General features: G+C 43.8%; 1 protein-coding gene across 1 annotated transcript in view; it reads left to right on the top strand.

Annotated features, from left to right (window-relative positions):
- Window positions 1-17981, top strand: part of LOC149441460 (T-cell surface glycoprotein CD3 gamma chain-like) — a 63485-nt gene extending 45504 nt beyond the window's left edge. Inside the window, exons 5-7 of the mRNA XM_089657317.1 lie at window positions 2516-2647; window positions 15486-15529; window positions 17759-17981. Coding sequence (XP_089513443.1) covers window positions 2516-2647; window positions 15486-15529; window positions 17759-17824 — 242 coding nt within the window. The 3' untranslated portion in view covers window positions 17825-17981. The remainder of the gene's footprint in view (window positions 1-2515; window positions 2648-15485; window positions 15530-17758) is intronic.
- Window positions 17982-20428: the final 2447 nt, after the last annotated feature.

Genomic DNA, 20428 nt, shown 5'->3' with positions numbered 1-20428 from the left:
ACCTGTTTTTCAAAGAATGAATGACCTCACTAATAGAACTCCACACTGCTATTATTTTGAACATGCCCCTTTCAATTAGAGATTCAATTACACAGAATCAGCAGCATGCATGTCATGACTGTTGGGTCTGTTGGATTTCTATTACTCCACTACACCTGCTAGTAAATTATTTGCCATGTAGAAATATAATTTCTACCCAAAACAGTGATTGATCAGGTTAGTGATGTCTGACTGCTATTATTTTGAACACAACTGTATATACCATAGTTTGTAGACGCTATAACTTTCACGCTAACTAATCAGTATGCACTTATTGGGATTTTTTTAAATTGAAAACTAGTAGCAGAATACATTTTCGCCAAAACTTATGAAGAAATTAGATTTTTTTCAAATTTAAAAAGTAAAACATTAAGAGTTTCAAAATTTTAATTTTTTGTCATTTATATCACAAAAAATAAAAAACCCAGTGATGATCAAATACCACTATAATAAAGCTCTATTTGATTGAACAAAAAAAAACATTTTGTTTGAGTATAGCATTGCGTGACCGCAGAATCATCAGTTAAATTAGCACAGTGCTGAATAGCAAAACAAAATGGCCTGGTCATGAAGAGGGTAAAATCTTCTTGAGCTGAAGTGGTTAATTTTTGTTGGATATTTTCAATCACTTCCTGGCTGGTGAAAGCGCTGTCTCTAGGACAGGAAGTAAGGGTAAACCCCCAGATAACAGTAAAAACACCACAGGGGTTCTAAATATTCCTCAAAAAAAAGTTTTGACTGGACATATACTATAATTATACTGAGCATTCAGATTTATTTACCTACAGTGCCTTGAAAAAGTATTCATACCCCTTGAAATTTTCCACATTTTGTCATGTTACAACCAAAAATGCAAATGTATTTTATTGGGATTTTATGTGATAGACCAACACAAAGTGGCACATAATTGTGAAGTGGAAGGAAAATGATAAATGGTTTTCAAAAGTTTTGACAAATAAATGTCTGTAAAGTGTGGTGTGCATTTTTATTTAGCCCCCGAGTCAATACTTTGTAGAACGCCCTTTCGCTGCAATTACAGCTACAAGTCTTTTAGGGGATGTCTCTACCAGCTTTGCACATCTAGAAAGTGATGTTTTTGCCCATTCTTCTTTGCAAAATAGCTCAAGCTCTGTCAGATTGGATGGAGAGTGCCTGTGAACAGCAATTTTTAAGTCTTGCCACAGATTCTCAATTTGATTTAGGTCTGGACTTAGATTGGGCCATTCTAACACAAAATATGCTTTGATCTAAACCATTCCATTGTAGCTCTGGCTGTATGTTTAGGGCCGTTGTCCTGCTGGATGGTGAACCTCCCCCCCAGTCTCAAGTCTTTTGCAGACTCTAACTGGTTTTCTTCTAATATTGCCCTGTATTTGGTTCCATCCACCTTCCCACCAACTCTGACCAGCTTCCTTGTCCCTGCTGAAGAAAAGCATCCCCACAATATGAAGCTGTCACCACCATGTTTCACGTTGAGCATTGGTGTGGTCAGGGTGATGTGCAGTGTTAGTTTTCTGCCACACATTACATTTTGCTTTTAGGCCAAAAAGTTAAATTTTGGTCTCATCTGACCAGAGCACCTTCTTCCACAAGTTTGCTGTGTCCCCCACATGGCTTCTCACAAACTGCAAACAGGACTTCTTATGGCTTTCTTTCAACAATGGCTTCTTCTTGGCACTCTTCCATAAAGGCCAGATTTGTGGAGTGCATGACTAATAGTTGTCCTGTGGACAGATTCTCCCACCTGAGCTGGGATCTCTGCAGCTCCTCCAGTGTTACCATGGGCCTCTTGGCTGCTTCTTTGATTAATGCTCTACTTGCCCGGCCTGTCAGTTTAGGTGGACGGCCATGTCTTGGTAGGTTTGCAGTTGTGCATACTCTTTCCATTTTAGATAATGGATTGAACAGTGCTCCATGAGATGTTTAAAGCTTGGGATATTTGTTTTTAACCCTGCTTTAAACTTCTCAACATCTTTATCCCTGACCTTTCTGGTGTGTTCCTTGTCCTTCATGATGCTGTTTGCTCACTAATGTTCTCTAACGAACCTCTGAGGACTTCACAGAACAGCTGTATTTATACTGAGATTAAATTACACACAGATGGACTCTATTTACTAATTAGGTGCCTTCTGAAGGCAATTGGTTCCACTAGATTTTAGTTAGGGGTATCAGAGTAAAGGAGCTGAATACACATGTATGCCACACTTTTCAGATATTTATTTGTAAATTCACAATTATTTGTGTTGGTTTATCACATAAAATCCCAATAAAATACATTTACGTTTTTGGTTGTAACATGACAAAATTTGGAAAATTGCAAGGGGTATGAATACTTTTTCAAGGCACTGTATAGTTATTATAATAATGAAGTTACTTATTGCCTTCTTTCCCATATATATTTCCTGTCTTGATGAAAATAAATGAAGAAATAAACAAATACTGTACATAAACCAACTATTACTTTATATTTTGTTAGAGTGTCAGAACTGCATAGAACTGGATTCTGGGACAATCTCCGGATTTATAATTGCTGACTTAATCATGATTGGCTTTATTGCCATGGCTGTGTATTTTGTTTCTGGCTCGGAGACCCGCAGACCTGGAAGAGGTTAGTTGATTTGTGTTGGCATAATGTATTGTGCTATGTAGGATTCACTTTAATACTGTGATTATTGGACATTTGATTCTTCCTTTCATTGAAGAGGAACTGAAATCTGGACACTTGTCCCAACATAGGACAAGAAGGGGGCCTAGGTCTAACCACCAATATTACCTGTGGTCTCCCTGTAGCTGATCTTTCTCCCAATACTGACATACAATATCTTCTTCTGCACTGTCTCTGTCTGTGGAAGTGGCCATCTTGGTAGAGGCAGGACTTTGCTTTTTCATGGTAGCACTTCCAACAAGGAAAACAGTGAACAGCACAGTGGGGATATCACCAAATCTCACTCTAAATCTTCTAAGACTAGCAGGGTTGACCTCAGGTGTGCTTGAATTCTAGTTTGAAGCTGTAACTGTGGACCACAACCATAAGTGGCTGAGGCATGTGTGTACATGCCTCTAGTATACTTGCAGCTGCGGGGCAAGAAATGCCTCGGCCACATGTGATTGGCAGTCCCAGGTGACAGCTTCCTGGTGGGATAGCTCAGGTCCATGTTAACCACTTGCCTACCAGGCACTTATACCCCCTTCCTTACCAGGCCAATTTTCAGCTTTCAGCGCTGCCGCACTTTGATTGACAATTGCGCGGTCATGCAACATTGTACCCATATGAAATTTTGATCATTTTTTTCTCACAAATAGAGCTTTCTTTTGGTGGTATTTAATCGCCACTGGGCGCTTTACTTTTTGCGCTATAAATTAAAAAATGTGCAAAAAATTTGAAAAAAAAAAAAAAGTTTATTTGTTTCTTTTATAAAATTTTTCAAACAGGTATTTTTTCTCCTTCACTGATTTGCGTTGATGAGGCGGCACTGATGGGCACTGATAGGCGGCACTGATGGACACTGATAGGCAGCACTAAAGGGCACTGATAGGCAGTACTAATGAGGTGGCACGGATAGGCGGCACTGATAGACAGCACTAATTAGGGGTCACGGATAGGCGGCACTGATATGCAGCACTGATAGGTGACACTGATGATGGGTACTGATAGACGGCACTGACTGGCATCACTTCTGGGCACTGACTGGCGGCACTGACTGGCACAACCCCTGGGCACTGACTGGTGGCACTGACTGGCAGCACTGGTGGTTGGCACTGGTAGGTGGCACTGGTGGACAGCACTGGTGGGTGGGCACAGGTGGGTGGCACTGGTGGGCACAGGTGGGCACAGGTGGGTGGCACTGGTGGGCACAGGTGGGTGGGCACAGGTGGGTGGCACTGCTGGGCACATGTAGGTGGCACTTCTGGGCACAGGTAGGTGGCACTGCAGAGTGGCACAGGTGGTTGCACTGCTGGGCACAGGTGGGGGCACTGCTGGGCACAGGTGGGGGCACTGCTGGGAATGGGTGGGCGGGGCTAGTGGGCGCACTGCTAATCGGAACTTGCGGGGGTCACTGCTGGGCACCAATCATCAGGGCACTGATCATCAGTGCCCTGATGATCGGTGCCGATCCCCGCTGTGACAACTGCCGGTTCTCGGCAGTACTTTCCTCACGATCTGACAGCGTGAGGAAAGTGCAGCCGAGAACCGGCACTTGCATTTTCCTGTGATCAGCGTGTCATTGGACACCGCTGATCACGTGGTAAAAGGCCGGTGGGATCGGCCTTTCACCACATCTCGTGATCAGCTGTGTCCGTAGGACACAGCGATCATGGAGATCGCCGGGTGCGCGCCCCCTGGGGCGCGCAGGAGAGCGCGTTCTGGGAGGACGTCATATGACGTCCACTCAGAACTGGCCGGCCGCGGTGAAGCCGTCTTTCGGCTATGCGCGGTCGGCAAGTGGTTAAAGTGGTTGTGAAACTCAGACATGAAATCTGAACACAGCATATTCCTCTAAAGTGTGTACTTGTCTCAATTAGGAGCACTAAGTGTCAATTCTGTCTACTGCCCTGTTCCTCTGCTATCAGCATGAATAACGTCTGATACATTTTCCTGTCACCAAGAGAAAAATGGTGACAGGGGGGGACCTCCAGCAGATTGCAAATGGAGAGATGTATAGGGTGATCTGGTATGGAAGACTATCTAAATCCAGGATGATATATGACAATTTAACTGTAAAATCCAAAATCTGGAGTGAAAAGGTAGGTATCCATGATGCACCCTCAGCAACACTCAATATGAGGGAAGCAAACTCTAGCAAGGATACAAGAAGAGAGAAGGTGCTTGTAATTGCAATATGTAAAAACATTACTTAGGCACAAGGAATAAAAACACTTTCTAGAAAGCAGTGTAAAACAAGCTTATCAGTCCCAATGGTAAACACCACAAATTCCTCCTGTGAGAGGTAGGATCCTCTGACAGCACACAACCAGCGGTGCAGAGAGGTGGATGGAAACTAGGAACTTCCGGAACCACTCTGGAACACAACCAGAAGTGATGTTGAGGGTGCAGTAACGCGTTTCAAAGCATGCACAGTTGCTCCTTCTTCAGACCTGACGTCCGGCACACTTTGCAGCTATTTATGGAAAAGCTGGGGGATGGAGCTGTGGCAGTATAGTATACACAAAATGATCCCAGCTTTTAATGGCACTAATATATACAAAGTATCATTATATTCAGAAATTAAGCATGTACATGCTGATCACTACAGCAAAAAATATTAAAAATAATAACAATAAAAACATATATGCTAGCGACCATAAAAACCTTGTAGAATCAAAGGTAATAAATGGATTGCTATATATGCATAATATTCATATAGGCTACACTAGCAACAGCCCTAAAAAGATGCATAACTTAGAAATAATATATTTCTGTGATTATTTTGTTTTTTATTATTTCTACGTTATGCATCTTTTTAGGCATTTGATTGGTGCCAACCCCCCAGTGCTACCGCACATTACAATAAGGCAGCCCATTTATTTTGAATAGGCTTCTAACACGCCCCAATGCACCTGCAACATTTTAATTGCTGCAACACCCCAAACCACTAAACACACATGTATTTTTTTGCATCAGCTGGGTGAATGAGGTTTAATTCAAAATGAATGGTGTTGCAATGCATTGCACTATGTTTCAAGCTTTCATGCGGGTTGGGCTGGACAGCGCCTGTTGCACCAACTCTGGGTTCCCGAACTCGGCAGCAGGGGGTGCTTCATGGAGGAGTGTGTGGGGGGGCACTGGTGCTCTGTGGTGGAAAAGGGGGGGCACTGGTGCTCTGCAGAGGGAGAGGGGGGCACTTGCACTCTGTGGAGGAGAGGGGCACTGGTGCTTCATGGAGGAGTGTGGGGGGGGCACTGGTGCTCTGTGGAGGGAAAGGGGGGGCACTGGTGCTCTGCAGAGGGAGAGGGGGGGCACTTGCACTCTATGGAGGAGAGGGGCACTGGTGCTTCATGGAGGAGTGTGTGGGGGGGCACTGGTGCTCTGTGGAGGGAGAGGGGGGCACTTGCACTCTGTGGAGGAGAGGAGCACTGGTGCTTCATGGAGGAGTGTGGGGGGGCACTGGTGCTCTGTGGAGGAAAAGGGGGGGCACTGGTGCTCTGCAGAGGGAGAGGGGGGCACTTGCACTCTGTGGAGGAGAGGGGCACTGGTGCTTCATGGAGGAGTGGGGGGGGGGGGGGGCACTGCTGCTCTGTGGAGGGAAAGGGGGGCACTGGTGCTCTGCAGAGGGAGAGGGGGGGCACTTGCACTCTATGGAGGAGAGGGGCACTGGTGCTTCATGGAGGAGTGTGTGGGGGGGGGGGCACTGGTGCTCTGTGGAGGGAGAGGGGGGCACTTGCACTCTGTGGAGGAGAGAAGCACTGGTGCTTCATGGAGGAGTGTGGGGGGGGGCACTGCTGCTCTGTGGAGGGAAAGGGGGGACACTGGTGCTCTGCAGAGGGAGAGGGGGGGCACTTGCACTCTGTGGAGGAGAGGGGCACTGGTGCTTCATGGAGGAGTGTGTGGGGGGGGGCACTGGTGCTCTGTGGAGGGAGAGGGGGGCACTTGCACTCTGTGGAGGAGAAGGGGAACTGGTGCTTCATGGAGGAGTGTGGGGGGGGCACTGGTGCTCCGAGGAGGGAAAGGGGGGACACTGGTGCTCTGCAGAGGGAGAGGGTAGCCTTGAACTCTGTGGAGGGGAGGGGGCACTGGTGCTTCATGGAGGAGTGTGGGGGGGGGCACTGGTGCTCCGAGGAGGGAAAGGGGGGACACTGGTGCTCTGCAGAGGGAGAGGGTAGCCTTGAACTCTGTGGAGGAGAGTGGGCACTGGTGCTTCATGGAGGAGTGTGGGGGGGGGGCACTGGTGCTCCGAGGAGGGAAAGGGGGGACACTAGTGCACTGCAGAGGGAGAGGGTAGCCTTGAACTCTGTGGAGGAGAGGGGGCACTGGTGCTTCATGGAGGAGTGTGGGGGGGCACTGGTGCTCCGCAGAGGGAAAGGGGGGACACTAGTGCTCTGCAGAGGGATGGAGGAGTGCGCAGGTGATGAGCAGCCCAGATGCAATTGCCCCTCTGCCCCCTGGCCCAGTCGCCCCCGGATGCTGGCCAGTTTCTCCTCCTCCCCTTCCCACCGGCTATAACTGCTGCTAGGGCAAGTGCAGTTGCTTTAGATCAGAGAGGAGGCTCTGGAATGAATAAAGCTCTTTTGATTTCTTTCATCCAATCATGTGCAAGCAAAAAAGGCTGTTTTTTTCTTTTCCTGGCATGTTCTCCTCAGATCCAAAGCAACTGCACTTGCAGTGCACAGCCTATTTGCCGCTAGTAAATCAACCCCATTGCAGTGAAGCTGACTATTCCATCTAGCCAGCAAGGAGCTGTCAGAGAAGCTAATGCAGTGGCCCTCATTCCGGCAGGTCTCTGCTGACATCTCTAGTCCTGCATGTACAGGAGGGGACAAACATTTCATCACTTAGCCTATGGAGGCTTTGTGAATGTTGACATTGACATTACGAACTGAGGAAGAAGGCCTGGTTTGTCTATCATTGATGGTTCTCATTTATTGGGTGCTAGCCCCAACTTCAGAATCAAGGTTCATTACTGGGCTATGTGCTCCTTTTGAGAGTTGGTTGCAGCATGTCTTCATCTAACAATGTGCACAGTCCCTGTTTTAGGCTAGGTTCACATTTCAGCAGAATTGCGGCCTGCATTTCTGCAAGCATGGCATCCTATTCATTTGAATGGGCTGATGTGCCTGTGTTTTCAGCAAAAAAAACGCATGCACCTTTTTTTCAAACACAGCTGCAGGGAAATTACATGGTGCAAAATCACCGTACAATTTCCCTGCAGTTCCCACACCCGCAAACACTGCGGTTTGCATTGCGTGGGGGTGCATTAGGAATGAATGGCAGCCCTGCGTGCCTCTCAAGAGGAGTGTGCTTTGACTGCAGGTATGTGAACAGCTACCACCCCGCACAGTGTGATTCTAGCCCTATATCTAGGAGACTGTATCCTATTTGCTAGCTATAACTGGACTGTGGGACTGTGGGATTATTTGGAACACTGGAAAAGGGGCACATGCTGACCTGTACAGATGGTTACACCTTCACTTTGTGGGATAGTACAGTATATCATCACAATTATATATTGCATGTTTGGGTGTTGCACTTCATTGGCAAGCATCCAGCTCTACTAGTTAATGTTCATAGCCATATTCGTGTTGCTTACTTTACTAGGGGAGGACCTTGTTTAAGGTGGTGGGTCATGTAGTGTGTTTTATGCGGGAGTTGGGAGGGGACCTTGGGGAACTAGAATCTGTGGGATCTTGCATGCTAAGATAGGATTGTAGCAATCATGCACACAGAGATTGATGGGAACCTCCATTTTGGCAAAGGACAGTCCATCTTGTGTAATTATCTCTCTCTCCCTCTTTCCTCATCCCCCTCCCTCTCTGTTGAGTGACATGTGGTCGGTGTGTGTTATTAGAGATCACAGGAAGCAAAGCTCAGTGGGAGGGCATCAGGACTATAAAACCCCCCAGCCGAGCTGGTGCCTAGGTACCTATTAGCTCGCAATCTGGGATATTGTAAAAGTGTAAACCAAGTCCCTCACTGAACTGCAAAAGACCTTCCAAGGGGTCGTAAAAACAGACTTACTTTTAAAAACTCACTTTTTCATATAAGTTGATATCTTCACGTAGGACATAATTACCCAAACATTGAGCCCATATTCGGACGGCTCAATTTGAGACCATTCCCCAGGTATGTTGCACCCCTTATCTGACACATATAAGAGAGCAGAAAATTGTATCTCCTGAACCATTCAAGTAAATATGTCATATTTCATATGTAGACATTCACCAGACGATTCTGCGTATTAATCTACCCGTGGGTGGAATGTTACATGTACCTAGGAAAAGTTATGGGCCATAATATAAGCTAAGAGGGATTTTTGTTCTAGCTTGGGCCTCCGTCCCAACACCCCTCCCCAAATGAGGCAATTGGTTCTCTGCTGTAAGAAGACACTCTGCTGAGATCCTAGAAAAAGGCTGTTATGCTTGGAGTTGTGTGTGTGAGAGTTGAGGGGTCTCCTTTTAACATCGAAACTAACAGTGGGAGATCAACGCATCCTTTTAGCTCTGAAACTTGGAAGCTGCTTAACCCAGGACATGTGGCAAGTACTTTAACCCTCTAACTTCTCTCTGTTATCTCTTTGCTGTGCTATTGTTCCCTGTATGTATATATATATATATATATATTAGCTACATCTTTTTCTGTAAATATTTTTATTGCACGCTTTTGACCTTTTAGTAATAAATCTTACTTTCTGAAAGTGTTAAGCTGTTTCTAACGTCCTTAATGCAAACTATGAATTCCTGCCTCTGAAGAGCGCTACTGTGTGTGTTTAACCCTCTGTATAACCTGCCTGCGGTGACAGTGGTATACAGACAATTATCTAACCTTCATAGTGTATGTATTGCTAATATTGCTGAGTTTCCTCTTTCTCTGTAAAAAAAGGAGGTGGTGGCAGTGTGATGGGTTAATTGCGTAATTAACCTGACCCAGTAACAATCGTGCTCAGGCTGCAGGTACATCGATTGTGGTTCATTAGCTGGAAAATCATTCTGCAGGGTGCAGCTGGGCGTGGCCTTGTTACGCATGTGACAGCGCGGTTTTAGATTGGCTAATCCTTCGGTCACGAGTTTGGTGAGAAGGGCTGGGGTCTGACGCCGCGATCATCACAAGGATCACCTGTGCAGTATGGAAATATTTTTGTATAATTTTTTAATAGTTTCTAAGAAATTTGTAGAAGGTAGTCTTAGAAGTGTTGTGGTTCCCACAGTTTCTTTTCCTTTTGAATCTGTGAATATTCAGGATGGAGAGCGGAAGGGGGGCTGGTAAACTTGGCATGTCAAGTTTATCAGTCCCTTCTTGAATGAACACAGTAAGCGATACTGATAGCTCCTGTGTTCATTCATCACCGAAGCATAGTAAACTGTGTTACTATGCTGCTGTTTGTGAATGAACAGAGAACATCTGTACAGAGGTTTCTATACATTCATCTGCAGTACAGCTTAGGCTGCAGAGATTCTAGTCCTCAAGCCCTATTTCTGTCCCATAAAAGAGACATCAGGGGTCTTATTATACCCTTGATGTCTCAGCAAAGCCCCCCCCCCAAAAAAAAGTAAACAAATACAATGTACACCTATGCGAGGTTGTGTTTACTCGTATAGGGATGCACAGGTGTTTTTTCATGCATCCCCATGCAGGCAGTACCATTGATGCCAGTTGAGATGCAGTAGCCACATGGGCACAGCCACAGCTCTCAATGTGACAATTGTGTGAGTGCATGTGCATGTCCCCAAACTCACACTGTCTATGCTCAGGGTCACATCTATATGGATGTCAGTTTGGGAGCAGCATTTGTGTCCATGCTTCTGACAGGAATGGGACAGCCTGCACAGGGATGCACAGAATACCTTTGCACTTAAACACAGCCCTCACATGGGCATACACTTTAGTCTGCCCCTCACATGAGCATACACTTTAGTCTGCCCCTCACATGAGCATACACTTTAGTCCACCCCACACATGGGCATACACTTTAGCCCGACCCTCACATGGGCATACACTTTAGTCTGCCCCTCACATGAGCATACACTTTAGTCCGCCCCACACATGGGCATACACTTTAGCCCGACCCTCACATGGGCATACACTTTAGTCCGCCCCATGTGAATGAGTGTAGGTGTAGGGACAGAGGCTGTTGGCTGAATATACATGGCGCTTCCACTAAACCCTGGGAAGGTGGGCCTAGAAAGTGGGGAAGCAGTCCATAAATATTCTGAAGCCTAGCAGTCTGGGAGCAGTCCAGTTGTCTGGAGGTGACCCCTGAGTTGGAGGTCCTGCCCTTGGGGCAGAAAAGAAAGAGCAGAGAGCAGGTGAAGAGCAAGGGAGCTCCAGAATGTCACACAGCTACAGACTCAGCTAAGCCTAGCTGCAGACTTTACGCCAAGCCAGAAGCAGCCTCTTCAGCAAAAGGCCAGTACAGCGACCTTTTGAATTCCGGGAGCTACTTAAGGAGACACTGAGAGTGAGTACAAGCCAACTATACACCCAAAAGGAAGGAAAGGACAGTGAAGTGAAATACCTCACGTGTCTGGGACAGGGGTGGACTGACAACTCATGGGGCCCCTGGGCAATAGGGGATCATGGGGCCCCGTGTCCTTGCCCACACTCAAAGCACACCCAAAAAAGCCTATAAAAGGTACCAGGGGTAGTTCATGGGGCCCCATACTGACCCCAGGCCCTAGGGCAGTGCTCGAGTGCTCGGATGGTCAGTCCGCCCCTGGTCTGGGACCAGAGGTAGCTTAAGCGCAGTGCAAGACAGCCAGGAGCCCCCCAAAACCTCTAACCTTGGGCCTATAGCAGCTAGGTGTCAAGTAATATGCCCAGGTGCCGTGTCTTCAACTTTTATGCCCTGTTTAAGCTGCACCATTACTCCCGCTGTTGTGCAGCACAGTTTAGTTAGGATTACAGCAGCCAGAGACTTTATCATGTCCTCAACCGTGTTTTGGAGTTTGCAGTTTTCTATAGTTCGGACATCCCATGTACCCCCAATTCCCATCCAAGTTCTGCATTCCCAAAATAAACACTAAAAACCAAAGCCCCTAGACTGTTTCTTGAGCCATCGGAGAAAGTGTGGAAAATTCCTTTTGCCTGACTGTGGGTGCTGTGATGGGGAAACAGGCCCAGAGTACAGTGACTCCTTTGGGGGTAGTGCTACAGGTGTCAGAAAATGAACTACTGTATGAAAAAAAGGTCAAAATGAACACCCTTTGCTCTGTGTCTTAAAAGATAGATAAAGCAGCAAATGCCATGTATCTATATTTTAAAGGAACCAGCACTGTAAATACTGCTTTTCCTCATTAAGATGTGGTGCATGTAAAATAAATACCTATAAATTACATTTTTAAGGGAACCTATGCTTAGAGAAATATGGTGGGAACCCATACTCAGAGAAATATGGTGGGGGGCTAACACTGCTTTTAAGAATACTAGTTGCCTTGCTGCCTATTACTTTGGCAACTTATGAGACACTGACCTGGAACAAGCATGTTGATTAGAACGTCTGATCTGTCCTTAGAGGTTCTCATTTACAATATCTAGATCAGACTTTCTCAATCTTTATGTCCCAGAAGAATTCTTGAAAAAATGTTCAGCTCTCAGAGAACCCCTAGTAAAACTAATTATTGGACAATAGTGGATAAATACCCCTTACAATGGTGGCCAATGGAAAGAATGACCCCTATACAGTTGTGGTCAGAAAGCAACCCTTACAGACACCTAAAAACATTTTTTGTTTCCTGCAGCTGGCACTGCGAAGTGGAGTTGGCCCTGGAACTATGGGTGCGCCATCAAATGGGAGGCCAATCAGTAACAGCTCAACCTCTGGAAGAACCCTGGTTGAGAATGGCTGATCTAAATCATGATATAGCTACTAATAGTTAATCACATTCAGCTGGACATGCCCTGTAATGTTGAAGATGTTTACCTCTTTAGCTAAATAGCAAAATGTCTTCAGCATTACAGAACAAGTTAAATTGGATGTGACTAACTGTTACTAACCTCTGGTCTGCAAATTATTTCCAGAAAGTATAAAATTGTTGGAAGTGCCAGGAAACTAACATTCTGAGAAGGAGCAGTTCAGTTTCCATATTTCCTCTGTACAGGTTTACTTTACTGAATAAATGTACATTTTTTTGAGCCTTCTTCCAGTCAAATTTTTAAAAACAGGGAAGCTCAAGTTTACGATATACAGATCACTGAGTACTCTGTGGTATCTACTTGTATATGTAGTGACCCTCAAGTTTAGTTAGGGGTTTAGACTGGTTTTTAGTCAGAGGCTGAGTAGCAGCCTGGTATGAGTCAGCCTGGGATGTGTTAGCCAGGTTGTTTTAGGTCAGGGCTGAGGGCTCTGCAGGTCAGTTCCCTGATACCTCCCCCTGCTCTAGAAGCGTGAGAAGTTTCTAGAAGGCAGCGGGGGAGGGGGAGGAGGGGTTGATCTGTATATTTAAAGGATCTTGGCCAATCCCCAAGCAGAAGACTTGGTATGGGGTCAGGACGGCCCTTAACCGTTTCCATACAGGGCACTTTTACCCTCTTCCTGCCCAGGCAATTTTTCAGGTTTCAGCACTCTCACACTTTAAATGACAATTGCGCAGTCATACAACACTACCCAAACTAAAATTTTATCATTTTCTTCACACAACTAGAGCTTTCTTTTGGTGGTATTTAATCACCACTGGGATTTTTATTTTTTGCTAAAGTAACAAAAACAGACCGAAAATTTTGAAAAAAACAACTTCTTTCTTTGTTTCTGTTATAAAAGTTTGCAAATAAATAATTGTTCTTCATAAATTTAGGCCAAGATGTATTCTGCTACATGTCTTTGGTGAAAATAACCCAAATTAGTATTTATTATTTAGTCTGTAGGAAAGTTATAGAGTTCACAAACTATGGGATATATCTGAAAATTGATCAATCCTGAAGTACTGACGGCCAATCTAATTTCTTGAGGTCAGAACAGTACAGATATCCCCAAATGACCACTTTTTGCAAAGTAGACAGTCTGACGTATTTCATAAGAGGCATGGCAAGTTTTTTGAAGTTGTAATTTTTTTGTCATAATTTTTCGGAAAATGAAAAAATTAACAAAATTATTCTCACTATTTTTTTTTTTTTACATACTGTCACCAGTGCAGTACAGCATTATCATATAACCGGCATCGTGGTGATCAGGGACACTGACTGGTGACAGTACGAAAAAAAAAAATTGATAAATTTTTTTTTTTATAAATGAAAAATTTTTTATTAGTTTTCATTTTTTATTACTTTTTTTCTCCTTTTTTAAGATTTTTTTTTTTCATATTTCACTATGACCAAAGTAGTACAATGTTACCAAAGTAACATTGTACTACTTTGGGGAAGTGATCAGTATTTTTTTTTGTACACAATTTGCTTATAGCAAATAATTACTTTGCTATAAGCAAGCATTTACCTGAATGACATCGACTCATTCAGGGGTTTTTTTTTGTGCTTAGCTGTGATTTGGCTTCGGCTAATCACATGACACAGATGGGCTGTGATTGGCCCAGCTTGTGCATGTGATCGCTGTGACCATTCACAGCTAGACACACTTGTATACAATGGATGGCATATAGGAAGCCATCCATTGTATAAAACTGTCATGTGACCTGCTGTGATCGGTCACAGCAGGTCACATGGTACTGGCAATGGGGCAGGTACACAGATCTGTCATCGGCCGTGTCCAAGGTACATGGCCGGTGACAGGTCGCGCTGCAGTGCGGCCCTACAGGCCCGGCGGGGCGAGCTGTTCACCAGGGCGGCAACTGGTTAAATATGAGAGAGCCTGATCAGCAGGGGGGGTAGTGTAGGGGGGAAGATGGAGTGAAGGCTGGAGTGTAGAGCCTGAGAGGGGGCCCAGGAGAGGGGCCTACCTGCAAGCAGGAGCTAGAAAGGAGGATCTCTCAGCCTTACCATCCCCTGAGAGAGGACCACCTGTAGAGCAAGGAAGGAGCCAGCCCAGCCTAAGGCCTGAAGGCAGCCACCAACCCATGACGCTCACAGGAGAGGACTGAGTGAATAATCATACACCCCATGGGCCAAATAAGGGGAGATGGTAGTCAGGTGGCAAACCCAAATAGCTCTTCATCTGGGACTGCTCTGCTGAAGTGGCAATTTGTGGGTCCCCTTGCCCAGAGAAGGTGAAAAACAGGATTTACTTTGTCTATGAACTTGTACATAGTTGCTAAGGAGTTTGTCCTCACAGTTTGTAGTTACCTTGGGCATCCCATGCACCCCTCAGCCCCATCCAAGTTCAATAACCCTTAATAAAACTACAAAAACAAGCTCAAGGACTGTTTGCTGTTTCCAGTGTGCAAGTGTGGCAGAATATGAGTGTTGCCTGGCTGTTCAGAACTATTGGGGGGACCCAAAACTCTGTGACCTCTACGGGGGTAATGCTACATATTGATAATTGATTTTATCAGGATTTTTTTTAATCTTCTGCTTCTAACCCCAAAAGGCTGTTGACTGCATTACTCATGTATTCTTGATTACAAATTATACGACGATCTCTTTGAAATTTAAGACCAGTGGTATGGTGATGATTACTATAAATCTGAAACATGCTCTAACCTGCTCAGCTAAATAACTGAGAAAAATTTCCTTCTATCACCTGCTTAAAACTTACATGGAGTCACAGGTAGAAAAGTGGGTCAAATGTAGAAAGGTGTGGCAATAATCACTGTCAATTATGAAACATAAAGAGTTAAATCTCTGCAGCATTTCTGTTTTTCTTTTTTTTTTTGCTTCACTTATCTTGTTCCTATGTGTTTTTCTGCAGCTTCTGACAAACAGAATTTGATTGATGGAGACCAAGCATATCAGGTAAGTGTGATTAGTGACATACATTACATTATCGTTAATATATAGTGGAGACAGCTTTTCATGACAGATTCTACAGGTATACCAAACTTTGATAACAGCTGCTTTTTTTTACTGTTTGGCCATTTTCTGCCCATTTCACCAAAAACAATCAAGCAATGCATTTTCTCCTGCAATGTTGTCTTAGCTTCTTACAATGCAATTAAACAGTCTTTGCAGTCACCAGGTGTCTCCTCTAGCCTCTATCTTTAGGACTAATGCACACAGATTTAAAGAGAAAAAATGTTATCAGAAGATGATAGTATGTACTTTCTTACATTTAATGTATTTCTATATACATGCATTTACATTATAGTACCCAGTTACGTCTTTTTTTCTTTTGTGTGATAACATTTTTATTGATGTGGTGCACTTTGCAATAAATAGGTAAGTATTAACAATCTATAGTGAGTGTCATTCTACTGGAAATATTTACAGTTGTTACTGGATTAGCAATAGAGGAAAAACCTCCATATCTGCTCCGGTGATAACTGTCTAATAGGTGATTGGATTCACTTTGGTGAGCTGGAAGTGGGCATAGGGGTCTGAGATAGCTAGGGGACACAGACAGTCAAAAAAACGTTTACAGTGCCTTGAAAAAGTATTCATACTCCTTGAAATTTTTCACATTTTATTATGTTACAACCAAAAACATAAATGTATTTTATTGGGATTTTATGTGATAGACCAACACAAAGTGGCACATAATTGTGAAGTGGAGGGAAAATGATAAATGGTTTTCAAACTTTTTTACAAATAAATATGTGACAATTGTGGCGTGCATTTGTATTCAGCCCCCCTGAGTCAATACTTTGAAGAACCATCTTTCACTGCAATTCCAGCTGCAAGTCTTTTTGGGGATTTCTCTACCAGCTTTGCACATCTAGAGAGTGAAATGTTTGTGCATTTTTCTGTGCAAATTAGATCCAGCTCTGTCGGATTGGATAGAGAGCATCTGTAAACAGCAATTTTCAAGTCCTGCTGGATGGTGAACCTCTGCCCCAGTCTCAAGTCTTTTGCAGACTCTAACAGGTTTTCTTCTAAGATGGCGCTGTATTTGGCTCCATCTGTCTTTCCATCAACTCTGACCAGCTTCCTTGTCCCTGCTGAAGAAAAGCATCCCCACAACATGATACTGTCACCACCATGTTTCACGGTGGGGATGGTGTGTTCAGGGTGATGTGCAGTGTTAGTTTTCCCCCACACATAGTGTTTTGCTTTTAGGCCGAAAAGTTCAATTTTGATCTCATCTGACTATAGCACCTTTTTCTACATGTTTGCTGTGTCCCCCACATGGCTTCAAACTGCAAATGGGATTTCTTATAGCTTTCTTTCAACAATGGCTTTCTTCTTGCCACTCTTACATAAAGGCCAGATTTGTGGAGTGCACGACTAATAGTTGTCCTGTGGACAGATTCTCACACCTGAGCTGTGGATCTCTGCAGCTCCTGTAGAGTTACCACGGGCTCCTTGGCTGCTTCCTTGATTAATTCTCTCCTTGCCCGGCCTGGGCGGCAGGTCTTGGTAGGTTTGCATTTGTGCCATACTCTTTCCATTTTTGGATGATGGATTGAGCAGTGCTCCATGAGATGTGCAAAGCTTGGGATATTTTTTCTTAGCCTAACCCTGCTTTAAACCTCTCCACAACTTTATCCCTGACCTGTCTAGTGTATTCCTTGGCCTTCATGATGCTGTTTCACTAATGTTCTCTAACAAACCTCTGAGGGCTTAATTTATACTGAGAATAAATTAAACACAGCTGGACTCTATTTACTAATTAGGTGACTTTTGAAGGCAATTGGTTCCACTAGATTTTAGTTAAAAGTATCAGAGCAAAGGGGGCTGAATACAAATGCACGCTACACTTTTCAGATATTTATTTGTAAAAATTGTGAAAACCATATATCATTTTCCTTCCACTTCAGAATTATGTGCCACTTTGTGTTGGTCTATCACATAAAATCCCAATAAAAAACATTTATATTTTTGGTTGTAACATGACAAAATGTGTAAAATTTCAAAGGGTATGAATACTTGTTCAAGGCACTGTACAAGGCTTTTTACCCTTCCCAACTCTATGCAGGATGCAAAAAATGCTTTGTCTTTAAAATAATGTATATCTTCTAATTCATTAACATTTATATATTTTTAATAAGTTTATTGCCTTATTTGAAAGTTTTTTTGTCTTCTCAGGAATTAGGGCCACGTCGAAATGACGAATACAGTGTGCCAGTCATGCGTACAAGAAATGCTGTTTGATCAAATAACAGTGGAAAAAGTAAATATTCTATTTAACAGATGAGCTGGAAAATCTTTTTACTGTGATGTCACCAGGGGAAATATTGAGCTCTGCACATTCTAGAAGTATAACCATGTTTTGTATTTCTTTTGAGCTAATAAAATTGTTGAAAAAGAAGGTTTCCAGTAGCGTAATTTCTTAAGCTGAAAGTGCAGGGGTTTTCTACTAATGATCGTACGGCATGGAAATAAAGATAAACAATTAATTTTATAGTACAAAAACTGAAGAGTCAGGTGGCATGGAGGTAGAAGTGACTGTGACAGTAATAAGGTCTGAAAAGTCCAAAACGTATGGAGGAAATGGAAGAGTTGCACTCAACACAGTGCCACTCTCTTCAAAATTCACAAGTGGATACCAAAATGGTCAGAGTTAAATCTCATGTCTGTGCTAGGCATTCATGGTAGGTAATACAGTAAAAAAAAAGAAACCTCCCAGCTTAAGACATATTTACACAAAGCAGATCATCTGGTGAGGTAATCATAAACCTCCAGTAAGTTCATGACTCTGAATGGTCCTGTCATACACCTGTTATTACAGTGGTAGTAAACATTGAAAAAAGGGTCCTATGCAGGTTTATGTCATAATGTGCATGCACCGCATACTTAGCATTTTTTACATACTTACCTTGAGTTTGGGTTTTTCTTTTAACTACTAAAGCCAAACTCTACACTTAATCCCTAATTCTAGGTTTGATGGAGTTACGTTAATAAAACTTTGTTAGACTAATGTATGTGAAAAAAAAAGTAAATAATTACAAGGCCTATATGACAAGATGCAACAGGTTATCGAAACACATTAGGTCTCCTATGCATTATAAGCAACCAATTTATATGATATTTGGTTTGGATTCCTTATTTAATTCTGTGCAATATTATGTTGATTGTCAGATTGTAAAACTTTGTCAGATGGAAATATTGATGCATTTAAAGTACTTGGCATTAGGGGTGTGCCTGCTGGAGCATAATATAACATTTCAACATCCCTTCAGCACACCCCTCAGATCCCTTAATTGGTTGTGGTATTTGTGTAAACTCCCCTTTCAGTGACCAGAAAAGATGGCTGCACTTGCAGCTTCAGAACTCTGGCTTACCATCAGAAGTATGAAGGAATTGAGTCATTTATGAGAGCTGATGACTCCAATATATCAGATTGGATGACTCTGCAAATTAATTGGATTCTACATGGAACCCAAGACCAGCCGAACTTTGCCAAGTACTTTTCCCTTATTGTCTGCTTGGTAATATTTTTTTCTGTAAATACATTCTTGAACTATTTTTATTATCTTTTATTAAATGAAAATAAAATTCAATAAGCTAAATTTCTGAATGTCCTAACAGATATTAAAGAACCTATTGTCCATTTGAATAAAGCTACCTTATTGAAAACTCTATTACATTCCTGTCTGTGTGTGGCAGCAAGTGACACTGACATCACTTTCAAAAGGTCAGAAATTAAACAGCAGATGCTGTGAACAGTGTGTGTGTTTCTGCTAAAACTGTCAAGGTCCTACCTTTCCTCAAGGCTTGTGCTGCTGCTTGTGCTGGCATCCATCTTAGGTCTGCAAAGCATTGTGGGATCCTTCACGCTTTCAGCCCTCTGCGGCTCCTCCCAGGAGGTTGCGGCTTATCACATTTAAGTCTGCTGTTTGCAGCTGTCCATTGCATTCGTGTCCTGTCTGTTGCACAGCAGCAAGCTCCTGTTTAGTTAACTCTTTGCTCTCCTGGATACTCGGCTTTTGCTAAGACTCCTCCTGGCTTCCGACCCTGGCTCTGGCGACCATTCTTCCTGGCTTCTGACCCCGGCTCTGGCGACCATTCTTCCTGGCTTCTGACCCCGGCTCTGGCGACCATTCTTCCTGGCTTCTGACCCCGACTTTGGCTACGATTCCCGCTGGTTCTCGACTTGATAATCCTGGAAGACGACCTCAGCAAGAGAACTTCTGTCCTACTAAGTCATCTGCTGTTGCTGTCGGACTTGCATTGACTCTTGCCTTGTTTCTGTGTGTAGCCCTGTTTTGGGGGGGGTTATGTGAAATGGCCCACACCAAACAAGCTATGGCGCTAACCTTATATGAGTAGGCAATCCTGAGCCTTCGCTATATGGAAGAGGGGGTTGTGATAATACAAATGGCAGTGCCTCCACCTAGAATAGGGATCCTGCAATTGAGGAGACTCACCCCTTTCTAGGAATGTAACAGGTAGACAACTTAAAGTAACTATACATAGCAGTATTAATGCACCCAGCTTATATTTCTAACATGAAAACATGTCACCACACCTGTATGAGATTAATGCAAAGTTTATATAAAGCAGCCACTTAAAACAGGATGCATAAGAATAACATTCAGGAATTACAATTTACCATAAATTGGGAGGTTGCAATTATACCCGGGTATATGTGCATGTAGTATACAGAATACCTCCAACCATGGGTTATAGCTCAGTCCGGTTGCAGGGGCCCCTGGAGAGGTGAGAGTCAATAAGATGCACGCTTCCACTTTAGATGCTGTGATGGCGTCCAAGTAACATGCGGATGATTGCACTGCTTGTCTGAAGATCAGCGAT

The sequence above is a fragment of the Staurois parvus genome, unplaced genomic scaffold, assembly GCF_062004578.1.
Source record: "Staurois parvus isolate SC_StPar_1 unplaced genomic scaffold, SC_StPar_1.0 ptg000981l, whole genome shotgun sequence".
Taxonomy (NCBI): Eukaryota; Metazoa; Chordata; class Amphibia; order Anura; family Ranidae; genus Staurois; species Staurois parvus.
The sequence above is the reverse complement of the archived record's forward strand: the minus strand, read 5'-3'. Positions and strand labels throughout refer to the sequence as shown.